Source organism: Sebastes fasciatus, chromosome 23 (assembly GCF_043250625.1).
Source record: "Sebastes fasciatus isolate fSebFas1 chromosome 23, fSebFas1.pri, whole genome shotgun sequence".
NCBI lineage: Eukaryota > Metazoa > Chordata > Actinopteri > Perciformes > Sebastidae > Sebastes > Sebastes fasciatus.
Window position 1 is genome coordinate 2,205,721 of NC_133817.1, and position 21,227 is coordinate 2,226,947.

The 21,227-nt window shown below is 43.0% G+C and overlaps 1 protein-coding gene across 2 annotated transcripts in view; it reads left to right on the forward strand.

Annotated features, from left to right (window-relative positions):
* slc41a2b (solute carrier family 41 member 2b) overlaps window positions 1-16,919 on the forward strand; it is a 33,445-nt gene extending 16,526 nt beyond the window's left edge. For both annotated transcript variants that reach the window (XM_074626452.1, XM_074626453.1), the window contains exons 9-11: window positions 1,359-1,490; window positions 2,366-2,514; window positions 14,193-16,919. In XM_074626452.1, coding sequence (XP_074482553.1) covers window positions 1,359-1,490; window positions 2,366-2,514; window positions 14,193-14,378 — 467 coding nt within the window. In that variant the 3' untranslated portion in view covers window positions 14,379-16,919. The remainder of the gene's footprint in view (window positions 1-1,358; window positions 1,491-2,365; window positions 2,515-14,192) is intronic.
* The last annotated feature ends 4,308 nt before the right edge of the window (window positions 16,920-21,227 follow it).

Consider the following 21,227-nt stretch of genomic DNA (forward strand, 5'->3'; position numbering starts at 1 on the left):
GCACACCGCCTCATATGCGGGACTCCCCAGCCTGCCGTGTGTCGCTCACACCCTCCAGCTGGCTGTTAACGAGGGTCTTTTGGCACAGAGAAGTACTCGTATCGGTACTCGGTATCGGCGAGTACCCAAATGTAAGTACTTGTACTATCGGTGCATCCTTAGTTTCCTCTGGTGTCCTCCGGTGCTCCTAACGGCATCTGCAAGATTTCACAGACTGGAGGAAATCAAGCAGTAAGAGCTGATCTGAGGTCTGCTGTCCAGCTGCCATCTATGAGAGCTGGCTGTCAATCACTTGCAAACTCCGACCAAACGGTCAAACTAGACAGCGCTGATCAGATTAGATGTTTTAAAGCCTGAAAACAGAGCCATGAGGAGGAGCAGAATCTAATTATTTCTTTAGAACACTTGAGTTACAATATGCTGAAAGGTTATTATGGTTATTATTATCAATGATGCAAAAATATTCTGCCTACTGCTGCTTTAAAGCTCCCACATCAGATCAGTGGCACGTTGAGCTAGTGAGAGGACGGTGACAGACGGGGCACAGAGAGTGAGTGTGAATGCTCATTGTGAGGTTATGTCTGTTTACAGGCCCCCGTGGGAGCGCTGGTAATGCTCCAATAAAATGTCACCAGGCCGACAAAGAGCCACGATAGATTGAATTAAGTATAGATCAGCCTGAGGTGGTGGCAGTGTCTAATTTAATATACTCGTCACCACAATAACAGGCCTGCTTCTTGTTCTTGGTTTATAGTACACAACCACTTCAGTGACTGACAGCAGCCACGTATAGAAGATCTGCTACTGCAAGCATTTGAATGATGCATTTTTTATGATTCTGAATATAGAAACGTCTCCAGCAGTTCTACTCTGAGCAGTTCTCTTCATAGCTGCTCTGCGCCCACCTGTCAGCAAGTCTGTTGTTGATATCTGTATGCATGTGCAGCTCTCCTGCAGAGCTTAGTCACCAGACTGTGGCTACAAGGGATGAAAGACGCAGGAAGTTACTTGCTAAAGGGAAGGTGTGATAAGCTGCAGTATGTGAATGTAAAGTGGCCCCTCAGTACAGATGGCGTCCCACATTCTCTCGACTGTTCATCTGCTTGACAAGGAAACCGACTGTGATCCCTTTCACAGTCTTACAAAATGTGATAATAGTAAAAAGAGTATATCACTGGCTCCCAAACGTTTAAAGCAACGTCTTTTTTTAAAAGGCCTGAAGAGACACGATGCAAAGATGAGAGGAAAGTTTAAGAAAAAAAACAATTTGTTTAACGGATTTTCTTGCTTTTGACTGAATTTCTTATTTGCCTGAATGCTCTGCTCCAGTCATGAACCGTGAACTCTCCTTTCTTCAGGAATCGGGGGTAACCTGGTGGCGATTCAGGCCAGCAGGATCTCCACTCACCTGCACTTCCACTGTGCTCCCGGGGAGGTTCCCGACGAGGCCAAGGGCTGCTACTACCCCTGCCGCACATTCTGGGGCTCAGGTCAGTACCGTGCAGCCGAGAATACTGACCATTTAATAAAATCACAGGTTGGCTAGGCATAGCTGTCCAACTCCATTATTAATACTATGCTTTTTTATTTATTTATTTATCTATCTATTTATTTATTTATTAATCTATTTATCTATCTATTCATCTATTTATTTATTTATTAATCTATTTATTTATCTATTTATTTATCTATTTATTTATTTATTTATTCATCTATTTATTTATTTATCTATTTATTTATTTATCTATTTATTTATTTATTTTCCCCCCTTAAACACACAATTATACACGTGTGCCATATTTAACACATTTCCCCTTAAACTCTTGGTAATTACACAAATATAAGTCACAGTAACTGCAAGATGTTATTATTAAAATTATTATTACTATTATTATTTAATCTACTTTTTTGGTTTGTCATGTTCTATATAAAATATATATTAGGGCTGTCAATCGATTAGAACATTTAATTACGATTAATCGCAAATTAATTAAATTTTTTATCTGTTAAAAATTTACCTTAAAGGCTTTCACTCAAGTACACATGTTTAAAGTAGGTTTGAATATCGAGGTCAATGGAAAAAAAATCGCTGTCGGGATTCTAATCAGGCTTTAAATTGTGCAGCAAGTTCACAGTTTGAAACGGTACTTTTCAGCACTAACCTTTTTTCTGTCCTACCAGGCAGTTAATTGCCGTGTCCCGCTGTCCCAGGTGTAAATTAATTTCCTTGTTAGGAGTCTGTGGACAGCAGGTAGTCGATTCAGTCGTGTATTTTATAAAGAGCCCATGCGATCTTTTAGACAGTTTTATTAGAAATGGCTCCCTCACATTCACCTTCAACCTTCCCTTCCCTTCCATCCTCCAGGAGCCAATCATCGCTCTGCTCAGGTGCTCCTCCTCCTGGTGATCCCCGGTCACCTGATCTTCCTCTACACCATCCACCTGATGAAGAGCGGACACACCACGCTGACGCCCATCTTCATGTCCGTCTACCTGGCTGCTGCCATGCTGCAGGTGAGCACATGTTGACTGTTAATACGTAAGAAGCTTTAGAATTCTGCAGCTGAAGCTGAAGGGCATTGTCTTAATATAGCAGACAGTAATGCTGCTTTAAAGTTGGAGTTCATGTTCAAGATGATTTTCAGCCCAAAACAAAAGACAGGAGGAAACAAAAGCAGCACTTTAGATTAAAGCTGCACTAATCCATAATTAAATATTAACAATGTATAAAATTAGTATGTATAATGTGAAAAGGGGTCCCTCATTAAGATGAACACACAGAGAATTATCACCCGACTCTGCAGCTCCCAGAGCTTTTTTTAGCATCTTTTAGCACATTGTTTTTGGTTTTCTGGTCCACATCCTACCGATAATTGTTTCGGTTCGGGCGGCATAAATAAATAAAAATTAATGAATGCAAAAATAAATAAAAAAAATTAATTTAAAAATGAATAAATAAAAATAAATAAAAGCAAAGATAAATAAATACATTTAATAATTAATAAAAAATAAACACACATAAAAGGATAAATTTAACAAATAAATAAGGAAATTAATACAAAGATAAATAGATAAAAAAGCAAATAAAAACAGATATCAATTTATGTCACATTTTATCATTTAATTATTGGCTACATTTATTTTTTTATATTATTTTTGCGACATTTAATGACATATTTATTTATTATACCCCCGCGACAACGTAGTCGGGGGTATGTATGTCTGTCCTTCTGTCCGTTTGCATGTCACACATTCGTTTCCAGAGCAGAACTCAAAAACTATTTAATTTATCAAGTTATTTATTTATTAATTTATTAATTTATTTATTTATTTACTTACTTACTTACTTACTTACTTATTTATTTGGCAGCGTCCATCCTCCATACTTCGGAGGCAGACCATTAAATTACCAAAATAAAACGACAAAAAATGGCCAAAATAAACAATGAGCGATGTTCTCATCCAGTCGCTGATATTGGACATACAGTACATGATTAGAGAGTGTACGGGACACATGACTATAAAATGATTTGCGTGCCTGTATGAACTATCGCATGGCCCCATCTCTAAAGTTTGAACACAAGAGAAGCGAGGATATTCATGTTGCTTTGGTTCGATCGGTGTTTGTGTATAATGTTTACCCTGCGTCGCTCACCATAATCCGTGACTCTGCAATACAAGTTTTGCATTACGACCTTCAGCAAGTTCATTTTTGCATCTGCACGATCGAACCTGCACTGTTGATTTCCGTTATTATTCAGAAGCAAACATCATTTTCTCGTCTATGAAAGATGAATGTGTGGACGTGTGTGTTTCCTCCTCGACACACAACAGTAGTGAAGGAGGAGAAGCAGGTGTGTGTATCCTGTGAATTCCTCGAGCGTCGGTGCTTTCAGGCGATGCCTGAAGGAATCTGACTTCAGTGGAGGTTTTTTGTTTTGGCAGCAGTTAAGATAATTATGAAGGAACCACTTATGGGTTATGAATGACTTCTTTTACTTCCTCGGGTGCACCGTGATCTGTGTTGATGTCTGGAATTTTAAGAATTTAGTTTAGCTGTGTTTTCTGTGTGTATGCATCGGACGCTCGCTTTGCTGGAAAGGCTTCCTTAAGGCCCCCCACCTCATTAATTCTTTGATGCAGACGTGGAACATTAGGATGTAACCCTGGCCACTGAGGCGCGGAAACTTTCCAGATCAATTAAGTCCGCAGCCAGAAGAGCTGCTTTAAGGGTGCTTTAGTCCCAGATAGATTATCAAATGGCAGAGACGGGCCCCGTGGAGTTGTTTCACATCTTGATATTTACAACCACTAAAAAAGATCAATTCATTGATTGGAGTTAAGAACCTTAAACACCACTTTGCTTTTTGTTTTTAAAAGATGGACAGAATCTTTCAGGAACTTTGTATGAATTCTGCAGCAAAGTTATTATGGAATAATTGTTTATTGAAGCGTGATGCAGAAATAACTCATCAGTGTATTAATACAGACAGAGATAGAACAGAAGACACTAATTATCAGGCTGGATGCTGCACATAATATGTTTATTAATACCAACTAGAGGTTTTTCCTAATGACACATTCAATCTGCGGCTCACTTTTTAATACTGCAACGTGGTATAAATATATGGTATAAGATAAAATGCTCCGTATTAATCTAGGAAAACAAATTATATATAAAAACAATACAGAATCCATGTGTTGCAGGGTTTTTTTTTTTTTTTTGATTGATGGAAATTGACTTCCGATTTCAACCATCGAAGTCAAAAGCAGGGTCGGCAATTATTTTATTTTTTTCTTTGACCCTTCATACATACCTACAGCTTACCTCAAGAGATGTTACAGCCACTTCACTCATGATTTGAACTATAAACCAGCATAGAAATCCTTATTTCCAACGTAAGCCACCATGTTGAGAACAGACACATCACATTACAAACACTAACAAAAGGAACATTTGCATTTTGGAACATAAAACAACAAACTTAAACTACTCAGTCCTGCAACCGAGACGAGGCAGGCGTGATGGACAGAACAACACCACGGTTGAATTTCAGCCTAGGTGCATGTTTTTTTCAACTCAATGTTGTTGAATCAGAGCAGCTGATGTTGGTAGAAACAAGCCAGCGAGACGGAGCACAGACTGTGTCCAACGCTCCGCCTCCGCCTCAGTGACAAACAGTGATCAGAGGAGAGAGAGAGAGAGAGGAGAGACACGAGCGTGTCAGTAAATGACAATAAAACCGTGTTTTTGTAGATTACAGCAGACTAGTTAATGCTCTGCAGAAGGATTTCTGTGTTGTTTCTGTAATGATTCTGTACTGAGGAGGGTGACACAGATACTGGTGTTGAAAAGACGCAGCTTTTTATATCGTAGACTGCTGAAGTCTAACTATTGAAACACTTTCTAAATAGAAAGGGAGTTCAGTTCTCTTTTTAAAGAAGAAGTCCAACAACGGCATGTTTAAATCGAAAATATATATAGTATATATATGAATATTTCTCTCGCTGGAGTGCAAAGCTCCTACTGACGTCTTTATCTCTCTGAAAACAAATGTGTGTGTGTGTTTGAGGATTATGTGCAGGGTATAATTGTACAGTGGCAGCGCCTTCAGTGAGCCTCTCCACCTCTCCTCCAACCCAGGCACTAATGATGGTAATAAACATTCTGCCACTCTCATCATCTCGCCCCGACAGTAGACTCAAACGAACGCACGCACACACCAGCTCCACGGTAATTTATAATCCCCTGACCTCGTGAGGAACATTCATTTTAATGATTTCCATGTTTGGAATAGATTGTTTGGACTCAGAGCGGCTCCGTTCAGCCCACTTGGAATGAGGTAGACGGCGGCGTTAGTTATGGCCGTCCGTGGCCTCAGTCGATGCCCTCAAAAGACCCCCGGCGTGGTTTATTACTGCATATCTGAAAAATCACTTTACCCATGCAGATGTATTTCATCTAATATCCTGCGGTAACCTTAAGCAATAGAAATAAATGTTTAATTCACACACATGACCTGCATTTCAAATACCCCATCGCCCTGAGGCTCTAAGCATGGACTCCCATCCGTTTGATATTCAACACATGCAGACCTTACAAGTGTAGTTTCAGATTTTCTCTCTACATGGGGTCAGACACAATTTGTGCGAAGATGTCTGTAGCATGGTGGAATTTGATAAAGTACTGTAACCGTCTGTTTCTTTAATAGCAGCGATAAGCGTTAAATTGCACATGCTGCGGTTTGATAATGTTCCATTTAAAGGGAAAAAGCCACAGAAAATTAGGGGTGGGGGGGGATGAAACATTTTTGTGCAGAATAGCTGGAGTCATTGTGATATCTACTGCCAGGAGAAGAATGCACTTAAATTGACTGGCGTATTTTGGCATGCAGTGATGGTTTTGCACAAATCCATGGTTAATAAAAACGAGTAGAAACATGAAAACGTAGCTTAAACAATAAACACGACAACATGGTTTAACAATGCTGCTGTGTTAGTCAGCCCGCAGTATATTCAGACAAAGAATGAGGCAATGCAAAATAAACTAAGGCAACACGGTGCAATAAGCCACGGAGGTGTCAAGGAAAAAAGTCAGGACGGGAGAATAACAGTTTGACAAGTTTGGAAGTCAAGAAACTCTGAAAAGGTTACGCCAAGTTTACCGCTGATGAATATGCATCTATAACGTTCATTTAGTCCAGAGGTCAGCAACCTGTGTCTCTTCAGCTCCTCTCTAGTGGCTCTCTGTGGAGGTTTAAACATGGAAATGATTAACTGTTTTGTGTTTACATTTTCATTTTTATTTATCATTGTTGTAGGTCTATGGTGCGACGGTACGACGGAGTATTAGGGCCACATTGAGGAAAAAAAATTAATCTGAGATTTCGAGAATAAAGTCGTAATATTATAAAGTAGTAACTTTACGTGTTATTTTTCTTTATTTCTCGTAAAGTTATGACTTTATTCTCGTAATATTACGACTTTTTTTCTTGTAATATTCTGACTTTATTCTGTAAATCTCAGATGTGTTTTCCCTCAATGTGGCCCTAATACTCCGTAGTACATTGTCTCTTTGTCCCTCACTGCATTAGACTGATATACTATATACTTAGACTATAAACTGTGTTACCTTCATCACAATGATCACATGTTTTGCGGCTCCAGACAGATTTTCTATTTTATTTTTTGCCTGAAATGGCTCTTTTGATAGTAAAGGTTGCTGACCCCTGATTTAGTCACGGGGTCAGTACGTGGTCAGACACAAACCAGTAATAGATAATAGTTAAAGGCTCTTAAACAAAAGGGTGAGCGTCTCTCTCGCTCTGAAGCCCAAAGCTCATTATTTCATCCCCGGCTTGCGTATCAGATGCTATCAGTGTTATCTTGACAGATCAGGAATCCTGCACATCTAAGCTGTTGCTTGATCTCTCGTCTGTCAGATGAGCTTTTGGTCCTCAAACCGCTCGGCTCCGCTCAGCGATAAGGTACATAAAAGCACCGTATAACAAGGCTCTCTGAGGCTAGACGCTATATTATGTATATATAAAGATCTGATCATGCTTGACAGAACGCTCTCTTCCTCTACAGCACCACATGTAGGTAACACTTTATAATAACCGTCATTTATAAACGCTAAATTGATTGACAACTATTTTACTGTTAACAAACAGATGAAATTATAATTAATATGTTTACTGATTGATTGTGTAATATGACGTTTATAAATGCTATCATAGCTGATAAGCCAAACTCCATGAGGGTGGCATGAGGCCCGACGTCCCCTAGTGGGACCTGTGCTCACAGCCCGGCACCGTGCAGCTCGACTGGCATTCGCCAGAGAACACCAGAATTGACAGGTCCGCCATTGGCGCCCCGTTCTCTTCACAGATGAGAGCAGGTTCACACTGAGCACATGTGACAGGCGTGAAAGAGTCTGGAGACGGCGTGGTGAACGTTAGGAATGCACCGATACCGAGATCAGCTATCAGGTCCAATACTGTGCTCATCTACTCATATTCTCAAAACGGCACCGATACCACTTTACGGCAGCGTGACGTTAACCTCTCGTCACCATCTTGTGGGTCCCATCGCAGGCGCTCGCTCTCCACCTCCCCGACGGTGCAGGCGAGACGGGCCGGTGGTGCGCCGTACACACTACTGAGTGACATTATGAGTTGGATCATTCTGTGATTTCAATTATTTACTTTGATTTTGGGTGTGATTTTGAATCCAGCCCTCAACGGGTTGAGGATTTTGCTTTCCATTGACCGTTGTTACGTCATTTTGTTCTCAACAAATTACACAATGTACATCAGTAAAGATTTTACACTTGAATAATTCGTTCATCAAGATCTGATGTGTGAATTAAGTGTTCCCTTCATGTTTTTGAGTAGTGTATATACAGTACATATAAGCCTCATGGTTGAGGAGTCCTGATTCATTTTGGGTCGTTATTTTAGATGTTTTAAATGAAAGTATAGCCAGTCTCTTGACTTGGAAAATGCCCCGTGACATCATACATGAGTTGAAGCTCAAGGTCCTGAGTGTGTACGAGGTCCTGCTGTTGGACAGTTGCAGCCGTGAAAAGACGAACAGTGGGGTTGTTTCACTTTCTGTAGAAGCTTGTAGATACAGATACTCATCCAGCAGAATAGACCACTTGAGCTGAAGTGTTTGTGCTTTTATTCTCTCCACTGAGACGTAACAAATTCCGTGTCTTTACTTCTGTAAAAGAAAGTGTGAAGTGAGCAAAATATAGCTTGCCGAGACAAATGTTTAGATTTAGGTGACAGCAGACGGTGCAGGAGATGAAACACTTTGTAAATCTCAACGAGACGTAGATTGGTTGCTTGAGAAGAGCAGCAGGAGGGAACCGTCGGTGACTAACTAAAGGGCCGGTGCAAGAACTTAGAGTTCTCTGCCTCAAACTGTTCTCTCTGTGAGAGCTGGAGAGGAGGGAACAGTGTGATGTTGATGTATGAAACAGTCGGGCTGGGATGATTCACCTATCACGATACTCGGGTGCCGATTCTACAAGGATTGCGATTCAATATTATGATTTATTGCGATTTTTGTTAACTCTTTTAAAACTACACCGTGGGGGAAAGTTGAATCATTCACTTCTAGGGACTTTTACTTTGGAAAATATCTAAATTAATCCAGTAAAAATGTTTGATTTTCAGCATGTATGTAGTCAGAGATGTTAAATATATCAGTATCATGTTCAGTAATTATTTATTATTTTATTTATTTTCAGCAACCGAAAAATCAAAGAATAAAGAATAAAGACATTTCCCTCACAGATTAGTGGTGTTTTCTTTTTAATTTATAAGGGACATGTAATGATTTATACTTCTGGTGAATATAATCCATCAATCTTATTTCCATAGATGTATTTTATATATCTACAGTTCCCTTTGTTAACACCTTATTTTTTGAAAAGCAGACGTAGTCCCACGTGTCTACTTCCTCTAACTTCTCCAAGGTGGTCTCTAGCTCTCCCGTCAGCTCCGTTCTCTTTATCCATCCATGGTCAGCTCCATCGGGGCCGTTTCAATGCAGAGAACACAAATGTCAGTATCTGGGTGCTCTACAGTCGTAGCGTCGGCCCATTTGACCACGGAGACGAGAGCGGCGGCCGGCTCCACCGCAACGTTACCGCCATACCATAACGTTTCCTGCTAACCTTTTCGCACCTTTTTTGAGATATTTTGCAGACATTTTTCTGCCTTTTTTCACCTTTTTTGGGGCATTTTGTTTGCACATATTTCAGACTTTTTTTTTTTTTTTTTGGGAAATATTTCACACATTTTTCTCACTTTTATTCAGACATATATTTGCCTTTTTCAAACATATTTCAGACGTTTGTTTGAACATATTTCAGTCTTTTTTTTTTTTTTTTTACTTTTTTTGGGCCATACTTCGGCATTTTTTTTTCAGGGTTTTTTTTGGGACATATTTTGGCCTTTTTTTAAAAGATTTTGTTTTTGACACATTTCAGCTTTTTCTGAAATTTTTCAGCCTTTTTTTGGACATTTTCAGGCATTTTTTTGACTTTTTTTCGCACATATTTCAGCCTTTTTTTTCCGGAAATAACTCAGACATTTTCGGACTTTTGTTTGAACATATTTATGCCTTTTTTTAGCCCCTTATTTTCAGACATATTTTGGCCCTTTTTTTTAGAAGTTAGCATGCAGCTTTAGCCGTGATGTCTAGCTCTGCTTTTCCTGTCAATGTGTGAAACCCAAAGTGTTTCCATCCTTTACTGGATGTGTAGTGTTTACCACGCTGGATTTAACATGTGAGGGTGCAGGTCGTATCCACGCTGACCCTCCGACGGTTTATACTTTCTGAGGTTTGTTTTGGTTGACGGATACGGAACGGATATGACATCACGTTACTCGGATTACAACAATGAAAGCGGTAACGTCCTTCTACCTCCACACAGACTCAAATGAAACAAATATATAGATTCGGGCACTTAAAGGAGAGTACAAAGAAAAAGATGTATTAAGATACCTGAGTATTTTCCTTCATGCGTATAATTGTGTTCAAGTCATGCACTAGAATTAGTTCTTATACAGAATCGGATCAGGAAGGTGAAACAGCTTGTAAAGGGTCTGCAAATCAAGCATTTCAGTGAGCAGTTATTTTTTGAAGAGTGCAGCGAAATCCAATTATGTGTGCCCGCATGATGAATACCTGCAGCGTTCTAACGGAGCTAATAGAGTGACTTTAAGTGATTGTGTTCTTTCAGGCAGGATTTGCAGGTTTCTTTGAGCACGGGATTGAGGGTTATGTATACTCGCATACTTAAGTCAGAGCAAACAGAAGACGGGAGCTTTATGTCATACGGAGCAGCTTAAAACAGGGATTTCACTTGAGTCAAGTACACATCACATATATATGATTTTAACATCAGTAAAGTCAGTAATTGTATATAGATTGTATATAGATCGGCTGAGGCCGTGCTTAGACATTCACATGGACGTTCCTGCTCTGTGCTTTTTAAAGTGAACCGCACACTCTGTGACTGTTTACCATCAATCACTGAGACGGAGACGAACGTGGCTGAAATAACTTCAAAGACTTGTCTGACGGTATTATAAAACGCCGTGCAGTGTTTTGGTGTGTGTGTGATAAGCCTTCTAACTCACATTGATGCATCGAAGCAGCCTCTCTGAATCTCATTTCATCATCTCACCAGTACTTGAAGCAACGCTGCGGTGCAGCCCCTCGTGTTTTATTAAACGTATAATAATAATAATAATAATAATAATCCAGTTTGTTACAGGATTTACAGGAATGATTGTTATTTGGTCCCGATTCTGATCCAAGTCCTTTTAACATCGAGTGTCTGCAGATACAGAGTCCCATCTGATATGATGTTTACCTAAAGCTTACACTAAAGCTCAAGTAATCCGTCCAATTTGAAAAAAACAAAATTGTATGTTTGATAATTTAATAATTCTGCATTAAAGGGACTGTTTGTAACTTCTTACACGTATAAATCAATTTGTGTGGCTACGCTGTTCAGACTCAGACTCCAACACAAACTACAGTGAAGCACCAAAACCTGTATCTAGTGAAGCCCGTCTGTTAAACAGTGTTGGCCGCGGTCGGAGGAAGCGCTCCTTCTCTCTCTCTCTCTCTCTCTCCACCTCTCACGTGCATGCTGCTCACTCCACACTGCAGAAGAGTTAGTTTAGCTGTGAGAATATCTAGTGAATGTTCAGTGGACGTTTGTGCAGAAATAACTGCTGCAGCTCCTCCAGACCAACAGAGGTTTCCCGTGTCTTGTGAAGTGACGGGGCTCCGCAGAGAGAAACGTTATCGTCTCCCCCGTTCCCTCCGGCCGCGGTCGGGAGGCTGAGGCGGGAAAAGCCAACACTAGGATCAGCATTGATTCATGGAGAGACCTTGGTCTGGTCAGCTAACATTACTGCCAAGCAGCTGAAATATAGAGTGATGTTGTGCTTTTAGCTGACGTGTGTCTCCTCACTGTGTTGAGCGATGCTCCTTCATGTCTATGTAGAGCGAGCACAAGCGCCAGCAACAGGACGCTGACTTTCGTTGACTTAACGGCCACAGGTGTCGCTGTTAAGAAGACATTTCTGATTCTTACATAGAGTCCTTTTAAAGATAATAATAAAACCATCTTTTTGCCCGTTGCCTGACCAACAGGTTCATATAGACACAAAAGCTTCTTGTTCTTTTCTGAAGTCGCTAAATGAAAGAACGTTTCCAAAACGCTGCACGATTGCACACGTTGGAGCACGGAAATGAGTTAGTACTGATTTTCTCTGTCCAACACCGTTTGTTAGAGAACCGGAGGAATTATTGCCTTCGACCTTCTTCTGCAACAACATTCAGCCTCTCGTCTTCAGCTGTATGTTTCTGCCACCTGTGTAAGTGGTTGGTAATTGTAGAAATCGACACAAAGGCAGATGCAGAGCGAACGCGGCCGTCTCAGGAGATCAAACAGCTTTATCTTGTAGCCACTCTGACGTGATTAAGGAACCGAACACAGAGACGGAGAAAGAGACCGCCTGATGGATCGGCACTCTATTACATTTGTCTCTGTCATTTGTTTTTGCCAAAATGTGGAAATTGGATGCATCTTAATCCTTAAAAAACACGTTTCTCTCCGTCCCCTTTCTTTGTTTGAGTAAAAAAACAACCTGCTCCTCGATGGGAAGCCGTGTAAGTGTAAATGACGGATCGTAGTTGACAGTTTGAGGCAAGAGATGCTACAAAAGCAACAACTGAGAGGATGTCCAACTGTGCCGCCCTGTCATCATGAATAAAAGAGGAAGCCGTGACACCCTAGTTCGCCGGTAGTCAGGTTGGAAAGCTTGTTGTTCGAGACGCTTTCATCGTGTCATGACTGAACAATATTGGCTAGGAAAGCAGAGGAGGCCGTGTTCAACAGGATTACACATCCCATCAGAAAAACTCCCCTCGCACGAAGACAAGTGTGGCCGTCAGCCGGTTATCACAACTCCTACATTAGTGTGTTCTTCTAATGGAATGATATATTATCAATTATCCCCGCCACTTCTTGATGCCATCATCGTCACTTGTATTCTTTGCATGTCAATATTTTTCAATGACTGCCATCTCTTTTTTTTGTTTTCATAATGTTTGTACCGCCGACTGTGGACAGCTCATTTCCTCTTAAGTTATAGACTCGTCCTTATCTTTTAATAGACTTCTCTTTTACTCTCGGCGCCGTTCCCCCTCCACGCGTTGGAAACTTGAATTATGAATAACTCTCTTAACTCGTCTCCCGGTCTGCTGCTCCGTCCATTACTCCTTCTCTTCTCTGTTCCCCGCTACAGTTTAAGTGTTTATGCCATTCTGCACAGCATTTTGAAGCACTTATTCCTCCCGTCCTTGATAACACAAGCATATTTCTTGTCTCCCATCTTGCTATTCTTTCTATTCTTTGCTAAAGGATAACACTAACAGACTGCCTCTTCTTATTATACTCTTTCCTTTTGCCATATTATTCTTTGGTATTGCCGTGAAAAAAGCACTATTAGACGAGTTAAAAGAAATAAGAAAAGCCAAAATAAGAAATTACAGTCAGACTTTGCCAGATTCAGGCTCATCTCTACTGCTGGGTATCATGTTTACCATGTTCACCCTCATAGTTTAGCCCATAGACTGTATATAAGAAGTGGACGTAGCCATCGTGACATCACCCGTTGGTTTGTTGACTACGGTTTTGAAGCCTCGAGTTCAGCATTTTGGAAGTCACCAGGGAGGGATACGCATTACTACAGGTCGCTGTGGTAGCGACCTTACAATCACAAGATAGCCCCGCCCTAAAGCATCCCCTGCTTTATGGTCTATCTGACTCTAAATGGGACCATAATTTACTAAATGAACATCATGCTGTATTGAAGAAGACTTGAAACTAGCGATTGAGACCATAAACTCATGTTTACAATGTTTACTGAGGTAATAAATCCAGAGAGAAGTAGGCTCATTTTCTCATAGACTTCTATACAACCAGAGGAGTCGCCCCCTGCTGGCTGCTAGAGAGAACGCAGGTTTAAGACACTTCAGCATTGGCTTCACTTTTCAGATTCAGAGGCTACGTCCACTTCTGTTATACGTAGGCTTCACGCCGTATATTCATACTAGCAAGCTGCAGTCAAATCCTCTTTTTCTTCCTCCTCCAGGTGTTGCTGTTGTTGTGTATATCAGACTGGATGGTGCACTCCATGTGGCGGAAGGGCAAAGATCCGGACAGTTTTTCGATCCCTTACCTGACGGCTCTGGGCGACCTGTTGGGCACCGCCCTGCTGGCCCTCAGCTTCCACTTCCTGTGGGTCATAGGGGACCAGGACAGCGACGTGGGCGACTGAGACGCCCCCGTTTTGACAATGAGGCAGCGTCGGCGGTGACGGGGGAAACCTGCCTCTGCCATCCGACTCCCTTAAGCCTTCTTGTGGGAACGTGGGTGCTCTCCGTCGCTGGCCAGCACATTCCTCTGCTTCTCTACACTTGGTTTGGAAACTATTTTCTGCTCCTGGCTTTTTTTTTTTTTACACACAAAAGGACATTATATTCCATAAATTAAGACGGTACAGATTTTAATCTGCGTAGTTTGCACCAAAGCACTTGCATATTTTATTGCTGGTCTTGTTAAGAGGAGCAGGAAAGCAGCAGCCGCCACCCACAGCGCTGAGGAAACCTTGCTGCTGTTGGCGAGCTGGTGTTCCTCTGCCAGCCGAAGCATCAGTCGGAGGTCTTCTACTTAAAAAAAAAACAAAAAAAAATCTCTTTTGCTGGTGTATGTTTTGGGGATTTACCACCCACCGTGTCACAAACTTATTACCTGCCTTGTGTGTTACCGCTTTGCAACATCAAGTCAGTGGAGGGACGCGGAGACGGTCGGGTGGAGGTTTACCTGAGATCGACTGAACTGACATGTTCGCAGGTTCACCAGCACCGGGGTCCGAAGGGAATTATACGAATTTGGTCGACATTTCTTCCTGTGTTCTACGTGTTTTTCTGTTTTCCCAGTGTCCAAACTCAGCATGTGTTCTGTCCATACAGTACAACTATCATTTTCTGATTTCAGTATTTTGAGTTGTCCCACCCTCTCTCTCTCTGCGAGGATAACGCTGGAACATTGTTCCCGGCTGTATGTAAGTGAACGCGCACATTTCTGCCGCTGTTTTCTAACCTTCCTCCTGACAGGATGTTGGATCAGGGGTTCCCAACTAGGGATGCTCATTTTGAAAAATGTTCTTAACCGATAACCGACCCTCGTTAACCCATTATTAACCGACAGGATTTGTGCCTCACATGCAGCGGTGTACCAGCTGCATGTGAGGCACAACAGATATTGGTTGACGGGAGTCTCCAGTTCAGCGTCCGGGAGCGTTAACTTAGCAGCTCCGATGCTGCGTGTAGTGTCGCGGACATGCATTCACTTTCCCAGTAAAAGTCTCCACCGCACATTTAGTTCAGTTTAGCAGGTTGTCAGCTGTGTGTCTGCCCGGCGTAACGATAGCGAGTGTCCAACAAACAGTGTGTGTGTTTGTGCTACGTTAGCAGCTCTAGCATTGCAGGAGGCTTCGTGCTCGCCGCCGCCACACGTAGTCTGCGTAACTTTAGCGAGTTTCCAACAGACCGTGTGTGTGTTGGCATCCATCCATCCATCATGCTGTATTGAAGAAGATTTGAAACAAGCGATTGAGACCATAAACTCATGTTTAACCAACCACAGGAGTCGCCCCCTGCTGGCTATTCGAAAGAACGCACATTTAGGCACTTCCTCATCGGCTTCAGTTCTCAGACCTCGGAGGTAGCCCGATGTGGACGGTATGCTTGACTCTGAGCACTATCGCTTGTTTATTCAAAGTTTATTAATATTGAACGCATCCAAAATTGCACCATACTTTTTGACACTGCACGTCCTCGGGTCCCCGTCAACACACCCGCCAAGTGTGACGTCGATGGGATGAACGGTTCTTGAGATATATAAAGGACACACAGACAGACAGACTGACTGAAGCTACAGGTGTAGCAACAGGAACTAAGGGGAGCGGGGTTTAGTGAACGGTCAATTACTGCTTTGGATCAACCGATACGCAGATTATGTTTACGTCATGTGCAGCCATTCATCTTTTCAGCCTCCTGTTGTCCTTATTATGTAAATGTTCTCATGTAAAAGCAGACCTGTATATTATGTCACCCTCCTCTCATTCATTCCCTGTGTTGATTTGTTATCCTCGGCTGTGCACACAGTTCAGCGGGGGAAAAACCAAACATTCCTCGGTTGGATGTTTGCACGCTAATCACACGCTGTTTACGGCGCATGTATGCATAAGTATCGACATGCATGCACACATAACTAATCAGCAGTTTTCATGTCAGCGTAGTCTGATTCTCTACTCATTTACTCATCGTAAATCAGTGTAAACATAACCTGATTAAATCTCATGTGTTTGTTAAAAGGTCACATCCAGATGAAGCAACCCTGATTATTAAAACGAGTCCGTGTGACTCCGGGAGAAATCAAACCAACTCCTTAATCTGATAACTCAGCAGCATATTGTGTGCACGTGAACGTTGGCTCTAATCCAATATGTGCCTCTTGAGATTCACTGGTTAACAAGGTCTTTCTCTCTGTCATGCCATTAATGCAGTTTTCTTTCTACAGCATCGTAATGCTGATTTCCTTTTGTACTCTCGACGACGACGACGAAGACGACTTCTAGTTTTCAGGAGTTTCATTCCAAAATGATTTTAATTGCAGGCATGAAACTACTTCTAAAGAGCGAAGTTGTCAGAATCTAGACGGTCACACGGTTCATTTCCTTTCAGTATGAAACCCTTAATTTGCTTTTGTGGCTCATATGAGCCAAACATGTCTAAATAAATGTCTTTCAATTGAACAGCATCTCATTTGTGGTTATTTTAGTTGAAGGGTTTAGCTGACAAGTGGCCGTCCTCTCATCTCGTCGTGGACGGTAGTCATTACTGCGCTGAGAGGAGAGACGGCCGTCACACGAGCTCCCAACGCAGAAGATGAAAGATGAAATATCGAGCCAGGGAGGAAAAGAAGGAGTTGTGATTGAAACGAACAGTAAAGAATTCATCTCTCCGTTTGCCTGAAGTAGGGCTTTAGATTTTATCTACCGACAGTCTCCATGACAACACGACCAGGCGATGCTCGAACCTCTTCCCTTGAGCTCGATGTTTAGGAAACATGCATTTCTGCACAGATGTCACACGTACGCCCGCCTCCAGCACCTCCAGCACCTCCAGCACCTCCAGCACCTCCAGCACCTCCAGCACCTCCAGCACACCAAGAAGCTCATGCTTCCCTGTAAAAGCTGGTGGTGTGGTACAGCCATCGTAGGGAAGAACATAACCTTTAATACGGTTTTATGTTTGATGATTGTTTGGCATTGATGAAATGGCTTTTGTTTGATGCTGTACTGGGAGTGGACCAGTGAGGTAGGTAGGTAGAAGGTGTATTATCTACAGACGGTTGGCGTGCCTCCAGCACCGAGAAACAGACAGAAGCACCAACACCGGAGCAAAGCACTACAGTAGCTGTGGACGGGGACGGCAGAAAAACGTATTTTAAACACCTAAAAGAAAGTTGTCACGTAAAGAAATTGATATCCGTACAAGTGTACAATATATTTAGAATATTTTCTGACGGCGATCTGAACTGAAAGTGAAACGTATCTGTACTGTTTTTGTCGTCTGAGCCTGCTGGCTTTTAGAGAGAGCGTAGATAAGTTTCACTTTCAGTTGCTTTGCTTTGCTTTGGTGTTGGTGCGCCTGTCTGTTTCTCCAAACTGGGGGCACGCCGACCGTCATCTACTGTAAGTACTACACCTACTATGGATAAGTACCCCACTTCAAAACACTCAAACTATCCCTTTAATGTCTTTTATATGGTATTTGAGGCCAATCTCAAGTTAAAATGCTATGAACCACAACGATGTGTGCGCTCCATCGTTGTGGTTGAGCCGGAAGGACATTGTTTTGCGAGATTTCGCAACAGTACTTTTTCTAACCTTTTTTCCCCCGGATGTGGGGGGTGCACAGCGTTCCTGAAATCCTGTCTACAGGCCTCTGTCACTTTTTTCCGTTCTGCCTTCTTGATGGATCATGACAGCCGGCGTTTTAGAAGAGGAATGATCGGTTTGGTTAATTTGGCAGTGAAGCATCTCTGCGTTTCTGCTGCTGTAACACCACCGAGCATCAAAGTTTCCTCAGAAGTTTCCTCTAGAATCGATGGACTGCAGCAGCCCAGACGTCTCCGCGGCGCTGCGGCTTCTCGTGGAAGCGGCCGAGCTAACATGGAAATAGGAAAACTTCAAAGTTGGGTGTCACAAGGTGTGTCTTTCTTGGAAACAGGAAGAGGCAGTTACAGGATCAAAAGGAAAAAGGCGGGTACTTACAGATCGTGGTCTAAATTCAAAGTCCTGGGTTGTATAACCGATGGATTTCCCACATCTCCTTAAAGACGCTGCATTCCAGCGCTCTTCACAACTTTTCAACGTGGTCAAATGGATTTTCTTACCTCTCATGTGATGAGAGGCAGCAGATATAGATTATTCATGCTTATGGATCGTCTCGCTGGCTGAGAGAGAATCCGATGTGTTCTTCAGATGAAAGGTGGTTCGGGAGGTTTGTATCGACTAACAACAGCAGGACATCTAAAAATACCTTATCAGAGTGGAGCCGGCGAGCGTCAGGCCGTCCTGCTTTATTATTAAAGGGGGAGTTTATGATTAATATATTTCAGACGGCGTGTTTAACAACGCACCTCTGTTGGTGTCTAGACGCTTCGTTTTTAACAAGGTCGATGGGTGCTTGATAAACCGAGCTGTGAAGTTTTCTTGGGGTCTCTCCTCGGTCTGCTGACTCAGCAGCAGCGACCCAGACGGCACCGGAGGGCCTGTGAAACCTAACCCCCCCCCCCATCCCTCCGTCACTCATCCAGCCACCCTCGGGGCTATTAGCAGTATGTTAATACGGAGCCCTGAGACAGACGGAGGCTCGGAGCGGTCTGGCGGTAGCTCACAGCCAGCTCGTGAATCCCCCGGCAGCTCGCTGGGCGCTCAGGACAACAATTGATGTTTCATACATAATTGGAAACAGATTTCCTCCAGAGGCCAGACATGTTGGAACAGTGTGTCACAGTTTGAAACCGGGAACCAGACCCGCAGGGTCAGCGGGCGATCGCAGCTGACTTCAGAGGTCGTAGCGGGCTCAGTGTTAAAGCTAGAGTGAAGATACTGAAGTAGAAAACCTAAAGAATCCATCGCTACCAACCACGTCACCAGGAGACATTTCATTGACCTCACTGTATAAAATGACCTGTGGTGACCTCTAGGACAATCACAGCCTCATGAAACTTTACAGCCACAAACTAGAGACCTAGAGCATTCAGAGGATGGATGGATCAAACTAGAGACCTAGAGCATTCAGAGGATGGATGGATCAGACTAGAGACCTAGAGCATTCAGAGGATGGATGGATCAGACTAGAGACCTAGAGCATTCAGAGGATGGATGGATCAAACTAGAGACCTAGAGCATTCAGAGGATGGATGGATCAGACTAGAGACCTAGAGCATTCAGAGGATGGATGGATCAAACTAGAGACCTAGAGCATTCAGAGGATGGATGGATCAAACTAGAGACCTAGAGCATTAAGAGGCTGGATGGATCAGACTAGAGACCTAGAGCATTCAGAGGATGGATGGATCAGACTAGAGACCTAGAGCATTCAGAGGATGGATGGATCAGACTAGAGACCTAGAGCATTCAGAGGATGATGGATCAGACTAGAGACCTAGAGCATTCAGGATGGATGGATCAAACTAGAGACCTAGAGCATTCAGAGGATGGATGGATCAAACTAGAGACCTAGAGCATTCAGAGGATGGATGGATCAGACTAGAGACCTAGAGGATTCAGAGGATGGATGGATCAGACTAGAGACCTAGAGCATTCAGAGGATGGATGGATCAAACTAGAGACCTAGAGCATTCAGAGGATGGATGGATCAGACTAGAGACCTAGAGGATTCAGAGGATGGATGGATCAGACTAGAGACCTAGAGCATTCAGAGGATGGATGGATCAAACTAGAGACCTAGAGCATTCAGAGGATGGATGGATCAAACTAGAGACCTAGAGCATTCAGAGGCTGGATGGATCAGACTAGAGACCTAGAGCATTCAGAGGATGGATGGATCAGACTAGAGACCTAGAGCATTCAGAGGATGATGGATCAGACTAGAGACCTAGAGCATTCAGGATGGATGGATCAAACTAGAGACCTAGAGCATTCAGAGGATGGATGGATCAAACTAGAGACCTAGAGCATTCAGAGGATGGATGGATCAGACTAGAGACCTAGAGCATTCAGAGGATGGATGGATCAGACTAGAGACCTAGAGCATTCAGAGGATGGATGGATCAGACTAGAGACCTAGAGCATTCAGAGTTGACTTAGTTAGTTGACTCGTCTGAGTGACTGACCGGAGCATCTCTATGTGTTCTTACCAGGTAAACAGAGGACTTCCTGCCACCTTGGAGTGACATTCCTCTGGAGTCAGACGGGACGTATGAATGTTGGATTTATTGAGCTGTGACGTTGATGTGCTTCGACCTGCGCTCCTCTGTCCTCTTCAAAGGGTTGTTACTCACACGGGCAGCATCCCGCTGTCTTAAACGTCGAGTCATTCCTCAGAAGTAAAACCTCCGAGACAGCTGGTAGCTGGCCTGGATGTGACCACCGTGACCTCTGCGCCCCCCCACCACGGTGTCTTCTATCTTTTTACACTGACACTAACTGTACTTTCAGGCAGGGGGGAAGATCGATAGCGCCGTTGCAGAGGACGGATGACTCAGCCTGTAGCGGGTGCTCAGTGCTCTCGGAGTGAAGCGCCGGTCGATCCGTCTTTATTTGGGCGGTTATCAATCTCATTTGGCACCGAACTGAGATAGCAGCAGGAGGAGGAGGAGGAGGCTGGCGGCCGTTACTCCGCGGGGAGGTTCACAGCTGCATGTGTGCCACCCTGTGAACACCCCAGACACACTAATTACCCCATCACCACAGAGGGACACTAGGAGGACACAGAGACAAGTGTCCTCTGATCCTCACATGTCACGAGGAAAGTAACCGTCCTTCACCCTCCACCCAGCCGTGAAGCCAAACACGTCAACACTGATG